Source organism: Rhodamnia argentea, chromosome 10 (assembly GCF_020921035.1).
Source record: "Rhodamnia argentea isolate NSW1041297 chromosome 10, ASM2092103v1, whole genome shotgun sequence".
NCBI lineage: Eukaryota > Viridiplantae > Streptophyta > Magnoliopsida > Myrtales > Myrtaceae > Rhodamnia > Rhodamnia argentea.
Genome location: NC_063159.1, coordinates 4,942,427 through 4,958,642, shown reverse-complemented (window position 1 = coordinate 4,958,642; position 16,216 = coordinate 4,942,427). Strand labels below are relative to the sequence as shown.

The 16,216-nt window shown below is 42.3% G+C and overlaps 3 protein-coding genes across 5 annotated transcripts; all 3 read right to left on the bottom strand.

Annotated features, from left to right (window-relative positions):
- Positions 1–828: 828 nt before the first annotated feature.
- On the bottom strand, positions 829–5,054 carry LOC115745771 (protein SCO1 homolog 1, mitochondrial). The gene is made up of 7 exons (XM_030681354.2): positions 4,811–5,054; positions 4,357–4,533; positions 4,153–4,243; positions 2,286–2,498; positions 1,741–1,830; positions 1,502–1,634; positions 829–1,236 (listed from the first exon to the last, which is right to left on the bottom strand). Exons 1-7 carry the CDS (start codon positions 4,946–4,948, stop codon positions 1,122–1,124), a joined length of 957 nt encoding a protein of 318 aa, XP_030537214.1. The 5' UTR covers positions 4,949–5,054; the 3' UTR covers positions 829–1,121.
- A 1,030-nt stretch (positions 5,055–6,084) lies between these two features.
- LOC115745767 lies at positions 6,085–9,203 on the bottom strand. 3 transcript variants are annotated; one of them, XM_048271669.1, is made up of 7 exons: positions 8,942–9,203; positions 8,490–8,754; positions 7,512–7,712; positions 6,764–7,433; positions 6,530–6,636; positions 6,399–6,444; positions 6,085–6,308 (listed from the first exon to the last, which is right to left on the bottom strand). In XM_048271669.1, exons 1-7 carry the CDS (start codon positions 9,116–9,118, stop codon positions 6,275–6,277), a joined length of 1,500 nt encoding a protein of 499 aa, XP_048127626.1. In that variant the 5' UTR covers positions 9,119–9,203; the 3' UTR covers positions 6,085–6,274. The 3 variants fall into 3 exon arrangements, with proteins under 3 accessions (XP_048127626.1, XP_030537206.1, XP_030537208.1); XM_030681346.2 differs by having other exon boundaries at positions 6,764–7,439; positions 8,942–9,202; XM_030681348.2 differs by having other exon boundaries at positions 6,085–6,305; positions 6,764–7,439; positions 8,942–9,201.
- Positions 9,204–12,795: 3,592 nt separating this feature from the next.
- On the bottom strand, positions 12,796–15,177 carry LOC115745770 (protein trichome birefringence-like 3). The gene is made up of 6 exons (XM_030681353.2): positions 14,832–15,177; positions 14,513–14,753; positions 14,045–14,222; positions 13,736–13,935; positions 13,396–13,554; positions 12,796–13,295 (listed from the first exon to the last, which is right to left on the bottom strand). The coding sequence occupies exons 1-6, from the start codon at positions 15,175–15,177 to the stop codon at positions 12,968–12,970; spliced, it is 1,452 nt and encodes a 483-aa protein (XP_030537213.2). The 3' UTR covers positions 12,796–12,967.
- Between the last annotated feature and the right edge of the window lie 1,039 nt (positions 15,178–16,216).

The window sequence follows — 16,216 nt, the reverse complement described above, 5'->3', positions numbered from 1 at the left end:
TTTTGTTGTGATTGTGTGCCGAATCGTAATAGATATGATCATGTGAGATTTTTCGGTTTTTTTTTTTTCAAATGAAGTTTGGAGGATAGGATTCTCATATTTTGCTTTGTAGTTGGTATGATTCGTATGTACTAGCGTACTTCAAAGTTCAAAAGCTCTCGTCAAGAATTTGCAAATTGTCAACTTGTGCAACTACCAAAATTGAAGAAAGATCTATGAGTTGTTGCGTCTGGGGATCACACAGGAGTACCTATGAAGCAATGCCGGTCATTTGGCTTTTAGTTTTGATCAACTCAAAGCAGGCGCGTGATGTCAATCAAATTCCTAAGCGCTAAGCGTGCTGCACTGACGTGTAAAGCCATTTCCGCTCTCTTATGGTTTCTCTATGCGGAGGATCCTGATGTGCTACGAGGCAACAGATTTTAAGTACGAATCAAAGATCCTGACTCCATTGAAAGCATGGAGTGAAAGCGGCAACTACAAATCTTCAGAAATCCAACTTCGATGACAGTTAAGACCCTCAAAAGAGTGGCAAAAGTACGTTTTCAAAACAAAAGAGGCAGTTTGCTCGGTGAATTTCGTTACTGTTTGAACCAAAGTTAACTGCAGTTGGTTAGGATGGTAAGTGGCAATGGGAAGAAAAGTAGAGATGATTTTTGATAATTTCCCTAATTTTTATGATAAGAATTTTTAGAATTTCGTTACAAGCTATGCTTTGCCCAGACTAAAGAGCTATCAAACACTTGAGCCGCAAACAAATTGCAGAAACAGTAGCAAAGTGTCCCGTGACTGAGGTTTTCGTGACGCAACCGGTTGATCACATGGCCGAGAAACATAAAGAGAGATCACTTCTAGCAACAGAAGGACGCAGACATATTCATACAGTATGGAAAAACATCAAAAAGGCATAAGTTCCGAAGACTTCTTTGCTCTTACAAAAAGAAATGTACTCGGGGCATCAGTATCCGCAACAATGGAGCAAACAGCTCTAAAACCAAATCAGCTTCAAAGCAGCTATTAGTCAGAAGACGGAAACTAGCAAGTGATGCGAGCAAACATTCATTGCCATGCCTGAAAGAACTGTTTGAGCTGACCCACATTTGCAACTCAAAAAGAAGAATTTACTTCTGCTTTTTGTATTTCTTTATTTCATTGATCACTCCATCTGTAAGTGCATCAACATCGTTATTCTTGCCGAAAAATTTCACAAAATCCATATCTGGACCCATCAAGTACCTGCAAAACGGCTACAATGAGGTCCAGCAAAATATCAACCCATTAAGCATTCCAAGAACACAGGAGGGGGCAAAGAGAGATGCAAAAGTATCAACATTGATTATTCAACTTAAAAGATTTGAAGAAGAAGAAGATCCGAAATATCAAGTCACACGGAAACTCTGTCCAGATTTTACTATATGCTGATCTCACTGCAGTAGTAACCACAGAAAAAAGAAAGCGAGCACCCAGATTGAACAAGAAATGCAGAGACCGTAATACATACATGACTATTGAGTGGTCAACAAGGTAATCTGAGTCTTCCTCTGCCGTTTTCATATAGTAGACTCGATATGCACGAGCAACTTTTTTTATCTCATCTGGAGTACCGGTTAAGCCAATTAAAGTTGGATGGAACTCTGCAACAGAGGTACCATGCCATCGAATTAAACTATGCTCTTCAACATAACTATGCTAATAGAATTATCTGAAGGGAAAGAAATATTTCCAGCGTTGATGCAATACCTTTGACGTATTCATGGACCTGCTCGACCGTATCTCTCTCAGGATCAACAGAAATAAAGACAGGTACAATGTCAAACCCTGCTTTTTCTTCTGCAGGCATCAAAGAAGAAACCTTGATGTATGATAATCAGTAGAAGATATAATTAAACATACTAAAAACATTCAAAATCTTAAAAGGCATGATATATTCGGCGTTTGGAATACCAACAAAAAAATCCAAGAGTTCCCCTTAAGCAAATAATGGCCACAGATTAAGTGCTCTTTGGCACTAGAAAGCAAATGTGCAGTACCTAAGAAGGTTTGGCATTTTACAAACTATGTAAAAGAACAAAGGTCAGTGCATGATAATATGTAGAACAGATAGTGAGCAGTCAACATAGCAGGCGAGAAAAGCATCAATAGTCATCTGAAATCAGGTTTTTAATCCAAAAAGATACTGTTTCAATCCAAGATAGGGTGTGACATATGAAATGACACCAATATGATGTTTCCTCTGCACTATGAAAGCTACAAACCATAAGCACGAGAAATCATCGGTAGCTCACTTATTTTGTCAACTGCAGCCGCCAGCTTTTGTAGCTCATCCGGACAGATGTCGGGGCAGTGAGTGAAACCAAAATACATCAATGTCCATCTCCCCAAGAAATCCTTTTCAGTTACATTCTTCCCTTCATCATTGATAAGATTAAATGGCCCACCAATTGCAGCTTTGCCAACAGAAGGTCCTTGTTTGACTGCTTTTGAAGCATTACTTATATCTACAAAAACAAAACTTCAGCAAGGAAAAAAATATACGCGACAGCAGAAATAAGATCAAAATAACTATCACATTTGACAAGAGACATCTACTCAAATTAATAAGTTAAACCTGGCAAGTTGAAAGTTGGCCGACAATTCTTGACAAATGTGCACAATCAACCAAAGACCACATGGCCCTTTCTTTCATTTATCTCACTGAGGTACCATGTCAACACCCTAATCCTTTACTAAGACTCTTTGAGTAATTCCTACATCTAGTTGCATATCAACCAACCTCGGACAACAATACAATAAACAACTAAGCAGTCAGAGCCGGCATTTCGAGTCTGCCACAATGAGACAAAACCAGTAACAAAATATAGGGCTACCCCATGCAAAAATTCCGATAGATGACAAATACAGTTATGTAAGTCCACAATATCCCATCCAAAAACAGGGGCAATGGGGCTACCTATAAGATTATTTCATAGGCATCATTATTTAAGGCTTTCCACATCATCACTTAGTCCAAGTCATATATAAGAAATGTACTTACCCTAGAATTATTAACATCAGAAGGTGGACATACATATATACAAATGTGTGTCTGTGTGTAAAAGCCCATCGTCTTAAACAACGTAAGAATCACCAATGACAACCAGGTCCATACCACCCACCCACCCACCAAACAAAAAAAAAAAACCCAATATATGTGTCTGAAAACCCTCATACAGGAAAGCCTCAAGTAATTGGAAAGACCCAACAAAAAGTTAAGGGTGAACCGAATAAAAAAAAGACATAAGGTGTCCGTCTTAGAGTAAACAACAAAATTCTAGTCTTGCTAGGTAAGCTGAATTTAGAAGTAAAAGAATAATAAGATCAAGCAGTTATATATGTGGAAATCGTATCTTCAAGAGGCATATTAAATCTGCAATCCAATAATTTCTGTGTATTACTAAAGCAAAAACAAGTTATCTTCGTAAAAGCATCATAAGATTAATTAAAAGAAAGCCAAAATAAGTTCACTTCTCTTCTCAAGCATGTCACAGTATAGATGCAACACAAAGAATACAAGGGAAGGGGGCAGCCTCTTCAGCATAAATAGAATGAATGTGCAGTGCAGAACACCCTATCAATGCCAGCAAGTTCAAACGTATATCTTGGACCCCAAAAAAAAAAAACTTCTATCATTATCTCTGCAGATTTTTTACATTAATGAGGTGATAAAGGAAACGAGTGTCACTATTACACTAGTGCAAGAAGAATACCCGGAATATTCCAATCAACTTTTGCATTTTTGTAAATAACTAAAATCCTCAAGGAGTCTCAGCAAATTGAGTATGGATATGCTCAAATTTAGGAGGAGAAGAAGGAATAAATAATAGAAAATGAAAGAATAACCACTGGAAACCCTCATGTCATATCGGATATTTTGTTAAACAGAGAATACAAACTTAGCCCGTATATCCGTGCTTGACTAAATTACTGAAAATGCATTGACATCAATATGCCATTACACATAAACAAGGGCATGGAAATTGATTCCAGTAATCATACAATCACAAGAACAAACACTTTCCACAACAGCAGAAGGAAAAATCGACTTTGAAAAAGAAACCCCACTACCAAACCCACGAAAATATACATAAGCACCTACTCACCATAGTAATCTACCTTCAATATGCCGCTTCTTTTCCCTGTCATAGTAAAAGATTAATCCTGCTCCAGTTGCAACTAACAGAAGAAAACTCAGCCACGAAACAGGCTGCAAAGAAACACACAAACACGTGTCTTGTCATTGTCGGCAGCATACTCGATTAATCTCTACACACTAGAGATTTTAAACAGCAGGAAGGAGAGAGAGCGGCAGGATACTACCCCTCCGCGTACAGGTTTTCCAGCATCACTGCTTTGATTGGATCCTCCGGATTTCTCTTCCCCTCCACGAGTAGCCTCAGCGGGAGCTTTCACCTCAGAATCTCCGGAACTAGCAGTAGATGCGCTTGTGCTAGATAGCCACCTTTCATATAACCCCAGTGACTGCACAGGCATGAGCTGAAGAAGACAAAAACACAAAAGCAGATTAACATAATCGAACAACACGAATGAGCAGCCAAAGTAATCCAAAATAAGAGACATTAATCGAAAATGATCGAAGCTAGCAACACCAGCGGAGCTCTAGATTAGCATTAATCATTCGAGATCTGCTCCGACATTTTATACAAGCGAACAAGAGAGGCAATTGCGAATCTCAATTCGGATTTCTTCCAGCTCGAATAGATCCCAGACGAAAAAGCACATCGGCGAAAACGGGAAATTTTCGAATACGAACCGAACGGAGGATCGGAGAGGATCGGCTCCGAACAGCCCCGGGAAACGGCGGCGATGGCTTCGTGGGTCTGCTCAGTGAGTGGAGACACCGTCGCACGAGACGGAGATGGTTCGCGTTTCTGGATAGGATCGCCGCCATGGGAGAGATCGAGGAGAACCGGAAGAGAGTTTGAAATTGGAATCGTCGACGTACGCTGATTCTCCGAGCTGTTAAACCCCTGCATAGAGTGTGGGGTTTTTGGGAAGAGGAAGGAAAGAATGGAAGAGAGTGGAAAGCAAGAAGTTGTGGGCCTCTTTGATGGACTTCGGACATGAATTTGGGCTCACATTCGACAGATGAAGCCCTTTTGTTACATTTTTCCTTAATCCCGACAAAAAGAAAATCGTTAATATTACGAAAAATCTCAAATCGATATGCTATGATTAATTTATCCTAGATTAATTTTTGACCATAAAAAATCCTAAACTATTATATTTGTGATAAATTTATCCTACATTGGTTTTCATCAAATTTTACTGTCAATTTGCTTAATTGGATGACAAATAGTAGTTGAAGGGTATATTGATTTTGGAATTTTACTTTTCGTTTATCATGTGTGTATCAGTTTAAGATTTTTGACGTTATTAATCCAATTTAACGAAAACTAATAAGGGGTAAATTTGTCATAGATTTATCAATTTGAGGTTTTTTGTAGTCAAAAAATTAATTTGAGATGCTTATCACACGTAATCTCTACTTAGCCTCACATGAATGACCCTTCACTCCGTGCAACTCCTCGTGTTTTTTGGAGTCAAATGCCGATACAGACGTCAGTCATATTTACGTGGGAAACGGGTTCAGAAATCTTTATTGCGTACATATGGCATGTGGGCTAGTGTTGTGATTTTTCAAGACTGCTCCTTTTTATCCCAAAAACTATTTTCAGCCTTAACCAACCGAACTAAGTAGTAAATAGAATTATAGCACCAGTGGGAATATTAAGCTGTTGTCAACTGATGCGGGAGCTTCATGCAACTCAGTGCAAGGAAAGTCCCTGGTTTTGGTATTCAAAGTTACTCTTGTCAATCTGTCATGGTCAGTAATATATCACATCCTATGGAGGAGAGAATCACACTTCCATGATGAACTTGGAACAGAACCAATCGGCGAAAAAATGTACAAGCAGCCATGGAGATTGGCTGAAAAGGGTAATGTATGGTTAAAGAAGAGTTTGAAGTACTCTTAACAACTGAATACAACACGTACTATGTCCCCATTCCATTGAGATGTGGATGGAAAATAATCAATCAGAGATTTAGTATATACGCACCAAATCAAGCTAGTGCTCTAACATTAGACAGAACAAACAAGGCTAGAATGGCTCGTCTGAGTAGATTCAGATCAGATCACTTTGCTGTTAGTGTTGTCATTGCGACGAATCTGCTTCAAGTGAAGTTTCTTTAGAGGAAATCAACTCTCTTATGCTTAATTCTCCGGGTCCAAGTTCTCAGATCCTCTGCTGCAATTTCAAGTCAAAAAATCAGTACTTAACTTGGTGGTACTTGAGGAGGAAAATGATGCAACATTTGAACTGGATAAAAATTATTGCCTGGGGTCCGGATCCTTTGTCACAGATTCCATTGCTCCATTTAGGCCTGAGACACAAATTCGTTCTTGAATCTTTTTCGCTTGCATTGTTGGAAACATATGTAACTAAGGAAAAGATTGACTAGTCCATACCTGCGAGATTCGCGTCATTTTCTGAAAGAATTTCTGTAACTGTTCCTGGAGAATCTGACAGACAGTGATGAGCCCCCAAGTTGTTATCCCTTGATTCGGGCGAAGATCTGTGGACCATAACACCGATCATACATTGCTATATACTTTACCACATAGACCCTAAAAAATGAAGCCACAGACAACTTGGCCAAAAATTGGAAGAAGCTGAAATACGAGATTCAAGCAATAACATACTCTGAGACTGGAGAAGCATGCGTGGTTGGCTGGCTAGAAACATTCATCCCGTTGTAGTCAAAATCAAAATCAACCAAAAATTCAGAAAATGAGACTCCAAATGCTTCTAAGTTAGGAAAATCTATGTCAAAAATGTCGATGTCACTTTGAGATTTAGAAGTTGAAGGATTGTCAGCCTGCTCTTTGCCCAAGGTAGTTGACACATCAGGATTATCAAAGTCCAATCTTCCCTTGACATGTTCCCTTCTATGAAGTCTCTTCAAATCTGTCTTCGCTGGTGAGGTAGAAGAAACACAGTGGCTCCTCTCAATCGTGTAAAGGCCACCTTGCTTATAAGGGCTCACTGTAACTCTTTCATAGGAAACCACAGTGCAGCGAGTTGGGGTAGCCTCTTGAGGTGTAGTATTGTTACTGCAGCCCCCATTTGAAGACGCTTCAACTGAGGATGCGCATTTTCCAGTTGGAGAAGAAATCCCTTGTGGAGGCGTTTTCGGGACAGATGATTTATTTGGAGTACACGGCAGAGGCTGATTGAACAACCTCTTAACGATACTGGACCCTTGAACCATTGAACCACTGATCACTCTTTTCTGGCTTATGCCCTGCACTAACCCGGAAAGGTTGGCATTTCCTTGATCAGTTCTGCCTTCAATAGACTGTCTAATTACACCTTCAGCTGCAAAATACTTGTAGTGAGAACAACATTGAGATTGATTATAAGCAGCGCACTTTCCTTAGAAGCACCTACATTTGTCAGGCAACCTGCTTGAGGATGAAAGAGTGCGAGTTTTCTTTGCCAATGAAGTAGCTTCCATGGAAGCGTTTGGACCCTTCCTTTTGCCTGAAGATGGTTGACCTCCTGAATGCAGAGAGGACTTCTCCAGATTTAAACTGACCTTGGAGGACATGGATGGTGGCACAGTGGAGGGCGTATTGTATGTAGGACAACCTGACCACAACAAAACATTAAAAGGACATTAACGGTAGTTCCCCCTCTGAACCAGTGACTCATCTCCTGGTTTGTCATACAACGGCTTCACACCGACTTAGAAGAAAACTAAACCAGCAAGTAAAGGAAATCAAGCAATTTTGCAGCTTTGATTTATTTCCTGAAAGAATCATTGTAATGGAAACTATTTTGTTGCATAATCAGTTATATGCCATCACAAGATTCATTGGTTTCATCAATTTCGATCAGAGTAACTATCCAATTGTACACCCCACAAAATTTTCCCCGGGGTCATAGTAAACTGTTGTTTCATACTCCATTAGAATCTTAATAGTACTATCAATATCGAAAAGTCTCCCGTCGTCCATTTTAACAAAGTGGTGATGCCCAATCCCTTTCATATATAAGAGCAGCATGGAAAATCAAAATAACACAGGACCTGCATGATTACTTCCTCAAAAGATAGCCCACACTGTCATTTCCCTTATTCTCTTGTTTGTTATATCATTATATCATTCTCAGTAGCCGAATCTTCCTAAGCTTTGAAACCGATTCGGTAGCCAGATGGAACAGAAACTGCAACCTCCTAGGCATTTCGAAGTATAATCCCTATTTTCAGCGTCGCCCAATCCAGATTTATCATTCTACATTCAGCAAAACCAGGTCAACCCATGAGAATGCCAGCAAATTTTGCCAAATAAGAAGCCGCCGCATCAATTACCGAGCAGTTAGGCAGAGAAGGGTATTGACGACCTAGAGAGGGCTTGGCTTTTGTACCTGTAGGCGATCCGCTACTCGGGTTAGACGGAGGATGAGCCACCACCAAACTGGCAACGGGAGGAGCTTGAATCGTCGTCGGGGTGGGCGGACCAGCACCGGCGTTGTAAGCGTTCATTGCGTCCTGCATACCCTGCAACAGCGTCTGGATCCTCCACCGCTCCTGCTCCAACTGGACCCTCTCCTGGTCCACCGTCACCTTCTGCTCCTTCAAGCTTATGTACTCGTTCAGCATCGCATCCAAACTCAGCAGCCCCTTCGGCGCCTACTTCAGCCAACAAAACAGCACCATAAACAAAGAGAAAGAAAAAGAAATCACGTAGCGATCCCCAGATGTACTAGCGGTAGGGCGTGCGCCGAGCCGAAGGCGCCATGAACGACCAGCGAACGTAAACGCCATGGCGTGTGAAACTAGGAGCCGGGAAGAGAGAGTGAGTGAAGGAGGTGAGCACCTCGTGGAGAGGGGATTTGGCGATGAGAGAGGAGGCCTCGGCGCGGAACGCGGACCGGCTCTGCTTGTAGCCGTGGTCGTGGAGGTAGCGGTCGACGATGAAGGCGATCTGGACCGGCGTGACCTTGCCTTTGCCGACGTTGTCCGGCTTCTTGCCGCCTCGCGGTTGCTTCCCCATCGATGCTGCGGAAGAAGTGTAGAGAGAGAGAGAGAGAGAATGAGATCTGAGAAACAGGAGGGAAGGGGAGGGAGAAGGGAGTCGTAAGCTTTGTAGAGAGAGAAAACGCGGGAGGGTTTGAAATTTTTTGGAAAGCTGTTTGTCGCGGTAAATTTGCCATGAAACCGAGATGAGGAACGCTGTCGTTTCGGTAGTTCACGTCTGTATATCCAGATTAGCAATCAACGTCTGTGATTACATGTGCCTTGGTGCGTCTGTCCCTCCCGGTCCCGGTCGTCGCCTCGTCTCCCCGGTTCCCCACCACAGCACGCACCGGCGTCTGGTCACATTCGCCGGATCAGTAAGCCCCGTCCTCTTTTTTTTTTTACCTTAAATATATTTTATCTCGAAGCTATTTACTTTAACCAAATACACCTGAGGTGAAAAGAACTTTGAATAAATGCAAGTTAATCTAGAAAATGCGGTCAAAATTCATTCTATATTGTGCATAGATGACTTGATTCGACGATCGACCTGATCAAATTCCAAGTACAAAATTTATAAAAATGCGATTTTAAGGATTTTTTTTTTGCACTCGTAATTTAGTACACCAAAGATGAAAAAGTTCGTATTCTAACTTGGCCTATCTATTTGTATAGTGAATTTTTTTTTTATCAAAAAAAATGGTTGACATGTATATTTGTATAGATAGTTGAATTGCCCGTGGAAAAGCATGACCATAGATTTCTCTATTTCTTAAAAAATGGTGGGGGGGATTCGACTTTTTGGATTCAATAAGATGGCCTTTCTTTCTCGGCCTAAGAAAAATTTACATAAAGATTAGTGAAGCTAGAGTCCTAAGAGCTTGGGACTTAGTGACTCCATCTCTCTTGCGGGCTTAGACAAACAAATTGAACTCACGTTATTCGCTTCCTTAAGCCATTTTCATACTAAAAAGAGCTAATCTAGTGTGTCCGCACCCCCCGGAAAGGACAAGAAAGAAAGGATTTGTCGGAGCAACCCCCACAAGTTCCAAACCCAAGAGTCAACTTTCCCGTGTGAGCATTCGGTACATGTATCAATCCGTGAAAGGGTCACCACTACTGAGGATCTCCCCCCTAACCTTAGATAGATCATCTAATGGTTCGCCACGGTTCATTGAGGTGCTTATACACTAGGCTACCCTTCTCAAAAAGCTCCGTCGGACCACCTATCACTAGTCTTCGATCGGAGGGGTTTATTGGGTAAAAAAGCCGGGATGCGGGCTCCCAAAGAGGGAAGCCCAACGAATGTCGGATGCAAAGCCTCGCACCTCATTAAGATCCACTGCTCTTCTCACGTACTTAGAAGGCAATATTTGCAATTATCCTGGTAAAATTTTCGTTGGCCGTCAATTATACCACAAGATGCTGACGATTCGTTTATTGATATATATCGCATGTGTGGTATTTGTTGACAAAATTGAAAATCAATATTCAATTGTTGTTGCAACTGGTATCAGCATTGCCACGTTTCTCTATAATTAATGACGAGCACGATTGATCTACTGAACACAACAAAGTTAATTAACTTATTAAAAGGGGGAAATTCATAAACATATTGTATTTGTGTCAATTAAATCTTATTTTTTTTACGATTTGTCGATTTAGTTCTTCCAGACAATTTTAGCCGGACATCGATGACGTAGGCACCGGTAGTGCGCATAGGACAGCCAAGATCGACGTGAACTATTTCTTGTAATTTTATATATATTAGAATTCATGAATTTTCAATTATTTTTCTTTATGTTTATTTCTTTTTCTACGAAGTTCAACAAAGGTCGTCGGCCAACCCTCGCCGGTCACAAGCAAGGGACGCAAATCCCTCACTGATAGCGAAGCCCTTGCCGACGGTGATTGAGGGTTGCAGACCTTGCCTAGATTGCCACTGGGTGAGGGTCACAATCCTTACTAGCCTTAGAAGGAAAAAACAAAAAGACAGAACCAAACAAAAAAAAAAAAAGAGAGAAGCAAAAATTAAAAATTTGTTCATGTCAAGACAATCATGCCAAATGGGACGGCTGACATCTATGTCAGCAATTTCCTGTCAAAATTGACCGGACGAGCTCAATTGGCAAACGTGAAAAATGTTTATAACTGGATTGGCACAATCGAAAAGTTTATGGCTGGATCGACACAAGTGCAATAGATTTATGATTTTTTTGGTACGTTTCCTATTACATATATGGCTCGGCCGGAGGAGAAGCGAAGCCATTTTCTACTGTGAAATTTTCTCAAATCTCCGAATATTCAGTGCATGTACACAGGAGAACTGCAAAGAAGCTCAAACAGAGGATTTGAGATCGTCTCGCTCTGAGCTAGGCCGGCGAAGTGGAACAGCTCCATTTCCTGATGGCCTAATGGAGAAGCTTCAATCAAGATTACTCTAATGTGATCAGTTAAATCTCTGAGCTAGACCGGCGACGCGGGCACCAGCAAACCCTGCGGCCAAATGCCGCTGCCACCGCCCTGGGCGCCTAACATCCGAGGATGTTGATGTTGGGCCTGACGCCCAGGCCGGCGATTTTTGTCAGAGAAATTTTCTCAAATCTCAGAATATGCAGTTCATGTGTGAAGGACTGCAAAAACTGAAGATTTGAGATCATCTCGCTTTCACTTCCGGGAGCAAACCAAACGGGAACGGCGACGAATTCCCGATGGCCTAAACAAGAAGCTCCGATCGAGATCTTCCGTGACTTAAAGAGAAAAATGGAATCTAAAAGCGAATTATTCTTCAAGAACACAGAAAAGAACAAAAGTTCTGGTAAGCGCCAAAGCACAAGTTCATGCCGATACAAGGAGACGACCATGATCAGGGGAAGCTCCGAGCTTTTGATTGAGCGACCTTCAATGGGCTTTGCTTGAAATAGCAGGGGCGACGATGGCTCTCGAATCCGCTAGAGCCCTTTGACTTTTCTGACTCTTGAGAGCGTGAGCGGAGCGTTTTAAAAGTCGAGACTCGTTTTGTGCATTCCGGCTCAGCCGGATGGTCCCTTTTGGTTGAGAGCACCTGGTTCTGTTTGTGGCCCACAAAGGAATCCCAAGAGGACGAATTGTAAGCTGCGCGAGATTTTAACAACTTGATTAAGGTGGCGACGAGGAAAATTGTCCAAAAATTTCTAAATTTATTGTACTCCTATTAATTCGATTTTAATTTTTTTTAATTAAGCTAATTGAGTCCTAACCCTTTTCATATTTTGATCGAAAATCACTGTCGTGGACATCGAGCCATCCTACATGGCACGACCAGCACCGACGTGAATAATTTTTTTAAATATATTTCTGATTCTTTTCTTTTCATACTTTTCTTTCTTTTTTTTTTTTTTTTTTACTTTGGCTAGCGAGGGTCTATGGGCCCTCTCCGATTGCCGGCAAGGGCAATGAAGGTGGTCGGGCCTTGTCGATGGTCGGCGGAGATTGCCGGCCTTTGGCGAGGGCGACCCTTCACCATATCGGATGAGGGAGAGGCTATTTCTGGCTTAAATTGGCAAAGATGAAATGTTTAGGACTTAATTTGCACAATTAAAACTGAATAGACAAAAGTGCGGTATGTTTATGACTTTCTGGACAATTTTGTCGGTGATGATTTATGTGCAGATTTTCTCAAGTCGCTTGTCCCGTCGATTTAACTCCATGACTGATTTATCATAACTCCGCTCTTAAAAGAGCTACAAGAAAAAGTAAACTTCACTATACATCGATGACATGCATGGCCAATCGAATCATTTGCGAAAAGGGCGGTCGATACTTAAAAAGGTCGAAATCTCAAGTACTTATGTACATAAATAATTTCACTTTTCTTTCGGCGCCAAGCGCCGGATATGTAATGTCTCTATAAATATGCATAGAGTATCCGATTCCATGTGTCGGGAACTCCGGGCAAGCACCAATGGATGCAATCGGCGTAGCGCGACGGATTGGCTTTCCGTTCTTCGATCGACACCTTGCCTCCGCCCTGGGTGTAAACCGACACGTGGCCGTCGACCCGGTAATAGGATAGCTGCGTTATGTTGATGAAGGTGACCGAGACCCTCATCTTCTTCACTATGCTGGAAACCACATCAGGCATTGTGTTGAAGCCCCACGGTCTCTTGATCTTCGCCGCTGGTCTCGTTTCGCTGTAGCATTTGACGCCATTTTTGTTGCCCCAGTCTTCGCTTCTGCATAGGCGGAGTGCAGGAATTCCTAGCACGCGTAAAATGGCCGCGCCGTGTACGTAAAGCTCATGCGATTTAGGGAGGGAGAGGGACAGAGAGAGACCTTAAGTGGGTGGGAGACATGGTAGTGAAGAAGAGACGGGTCCGGTTCGGATCAATGGCGGAGTCGATCCAGTTAGCCCAAGTCTTCAAAGCGAGTCTGTATGCCGTGACTTTGTCCAACCCTTCGCACCCTTCTTCTCCATTTGCGAATGATCCCCACCTGCATCAACTACATTAGCAAGTTTTCATAAGAAAAGATATGATCACGCCCTATGCGCGTCTGCGTGATCGTAGATTCGATTGCGAATGAAGAGAAATAGATCATTTCTAGACGGAATCGAATCATTATTCGGTTAAACTACACATAGTTCATTGGAGAGGCTGGAAAGAATGAACAGTACAGTGAGTTGATAAGGCGATCACTCATCCACCAAATGTAGGAATTGAACACCAGGAGGTCCACCCCTCTCCAGTTTTCGGCGTGCTTGGAGATGGAATCGATGTGCAGTATTCTCTTATCTGGGTCCGAAATGAAGCGTTGATCCGAGTTCGACTCCACCAGAAACGGGGCCCAGTAGAACTCGATCGTCGCGTTATAGTCCTAGGACGTAAAGATATGTTGCATGAGATAGAAAATCTTATGCCGGACCGCCAATTTAACCTAGGAATGAGGAAAAAGTAGAATGATTGTGATCCATTTGGGAAATTACCTTGGCTCTGAAGACTAAGTGAGGGCGAGAGCGAGAGCGAGTGAGGGACTTCCGGTCCTCTGGTAAGATGGATTGCACCATGCAAACGAAGGACATCCACTGGCCTCTTTGTACGGAGTCCCCAACAAACATCAGCCTCTTCCCTCTGAGCTTCTTCAGAGCAACTACTGGGTTAAATCTGCAGATTACAGCAATCGGCGTAGATGAAGAAGAAGGAATCACATGAATAAAATGCCTCAAACGATTTACATGGTTCTTTTTTTTTTCCCTCCAAGACGATCGACCCGCAATCTATACCCCGACACAAGCATGTTCAGAATGAACTAGGTTGTATATGCATCGTGTCGACGCATTTACTTTTGACACGAGCATTCGAAAATGAGCCAAAGAAAAGAGAGAGATCATTGGATTCATGTGAAAGAGCATGTCAATGGCCAAAAAAGAAATCCAAGTGAACTCTAAACTGACTTGGGCAAGTAGCAATCATCTGGTTGCCATTCCCAATGGAGATAATCCGAATCGGGCCGTCCATTTTGTTTGCAAGTCACTTGCTTCTCCAGATAAGCGCAGCTCTGGTCCGAGTAGAGAGGCATGAGTGAAGCATTGAACACCCACCTGCCTCTGACTATGTCATTGCACGCTTCCGGGTCGAACTCGGATCGGTCGTCATCGTCGGTGATCTCGGGTCTGTATTCTCCACTTCCAACCCCTGCATCAACGGGACACGGATTGTCAGCTATAAAATTCTCTGTGTGCGGGGGAGAGAGCGAGAGAGCGAGGCTCTAACTGTATTTAGGGAGGGCATCTCTGTTGGTGCAGGACATGAGTCGGAAAATGGAGAAGGAAGAGAGAGAAGTGATCTTCTGTGTGTACAAGAGAGCTATAAGTGCACAAGTGCATGTCAGGACATAGACTACGGACAGAAGGATGTTTCCTCTGTAAGACTTCATTTTGCTCAGGTTACAATGAATGACTGCATTTCCAGAGAGAGAGAGAGAGAGAGAGAGAGAGAGAGAGAGAGAAGAAGAAGAAGAAGAAGAAGAAGAAGATGATGATGATGACGATGATGGAGATGGTGATGATGATGAACTTGGGTTCATCAGAGGGAAGGAGATAATGGATGATATATACATTTTCTGGGGTTTGCTTATAAGAGTAGGAGTGAAGTTAAAGCAATGAGGTTGCATGGGATCCGACCTTTTAGCTGGTTGTCCTTTCAAATGGTGATGGCTGACAATTGCATGGGTCGAGAGTTTGTGCGCTGAAGCATCCCTCTCACTTGCATCCAGGATTTCACAGCAACTGAAGAGGGAAAGAGGAAATTACGCGACAACACCGATTCCGTTGTCGTTGTTGCACATTAATAATGTCTATTGTCGGCTTTGGGCCTCGACCAGTGTGATCATGTGACATCATGCATTAATTCACTCGAGGTACTATCCGCTTTGGCCTGTCCCGTACCAATCCTCATGGTTTTGTCTTTTGGAGCACAGGTAGGCACCTTTCCAGGAGGTCACCTACTCTGATAGTAGTACTCCCATATGCGCGTGCTCAACTTTGAAGTTCTAAAGTTAAATATTGTCTTTACGTCAAAAGGTGCTTGAGTTGAGTTAATTCCAATTTTCACACATATATCTAAGAATTGCTCTCTCCCTCTTCAGTGGACAATTCGATTTTTTTTCCCTCTTCGTTATCTTAGAAGCATGTTAGGACCTGCTCCTTATCCAGGCCATATGGCCTTGCTGACCACTCTCCGACCTTATCGGATCGAGTCATTACAAGTCATGTCTTAGACCCATTAACTAGGAGAGATGTGTCATTTAGGTTATCAGCCAAAAGATTTTCCCTCTCATCCGATTGAGGATCTCGCCTTACCCAACTATGCAATCAAGCTTTGTAAGTTCTTTGAGATCACAAGACTCTTCGACAAGCCAAATTCGATATGTTACCGGCAACTCAAGTGTTGTGCTGCATACGGAGCACCACAGCAAAGTGTTCTGTGATCGAAGTCCGAGTCAGCACTTTACCTTCCGGTTATACATTACGGTATTATAATTTCGTATGATCAGCGTAGCTTTTGGTAATTGCGAAGTATAATCAAACCGTAAATCCAGAATCCTCGAGAATTCTCAACGAGATCTACTCATTCCGGTACTTCCGACGTGAACTTTT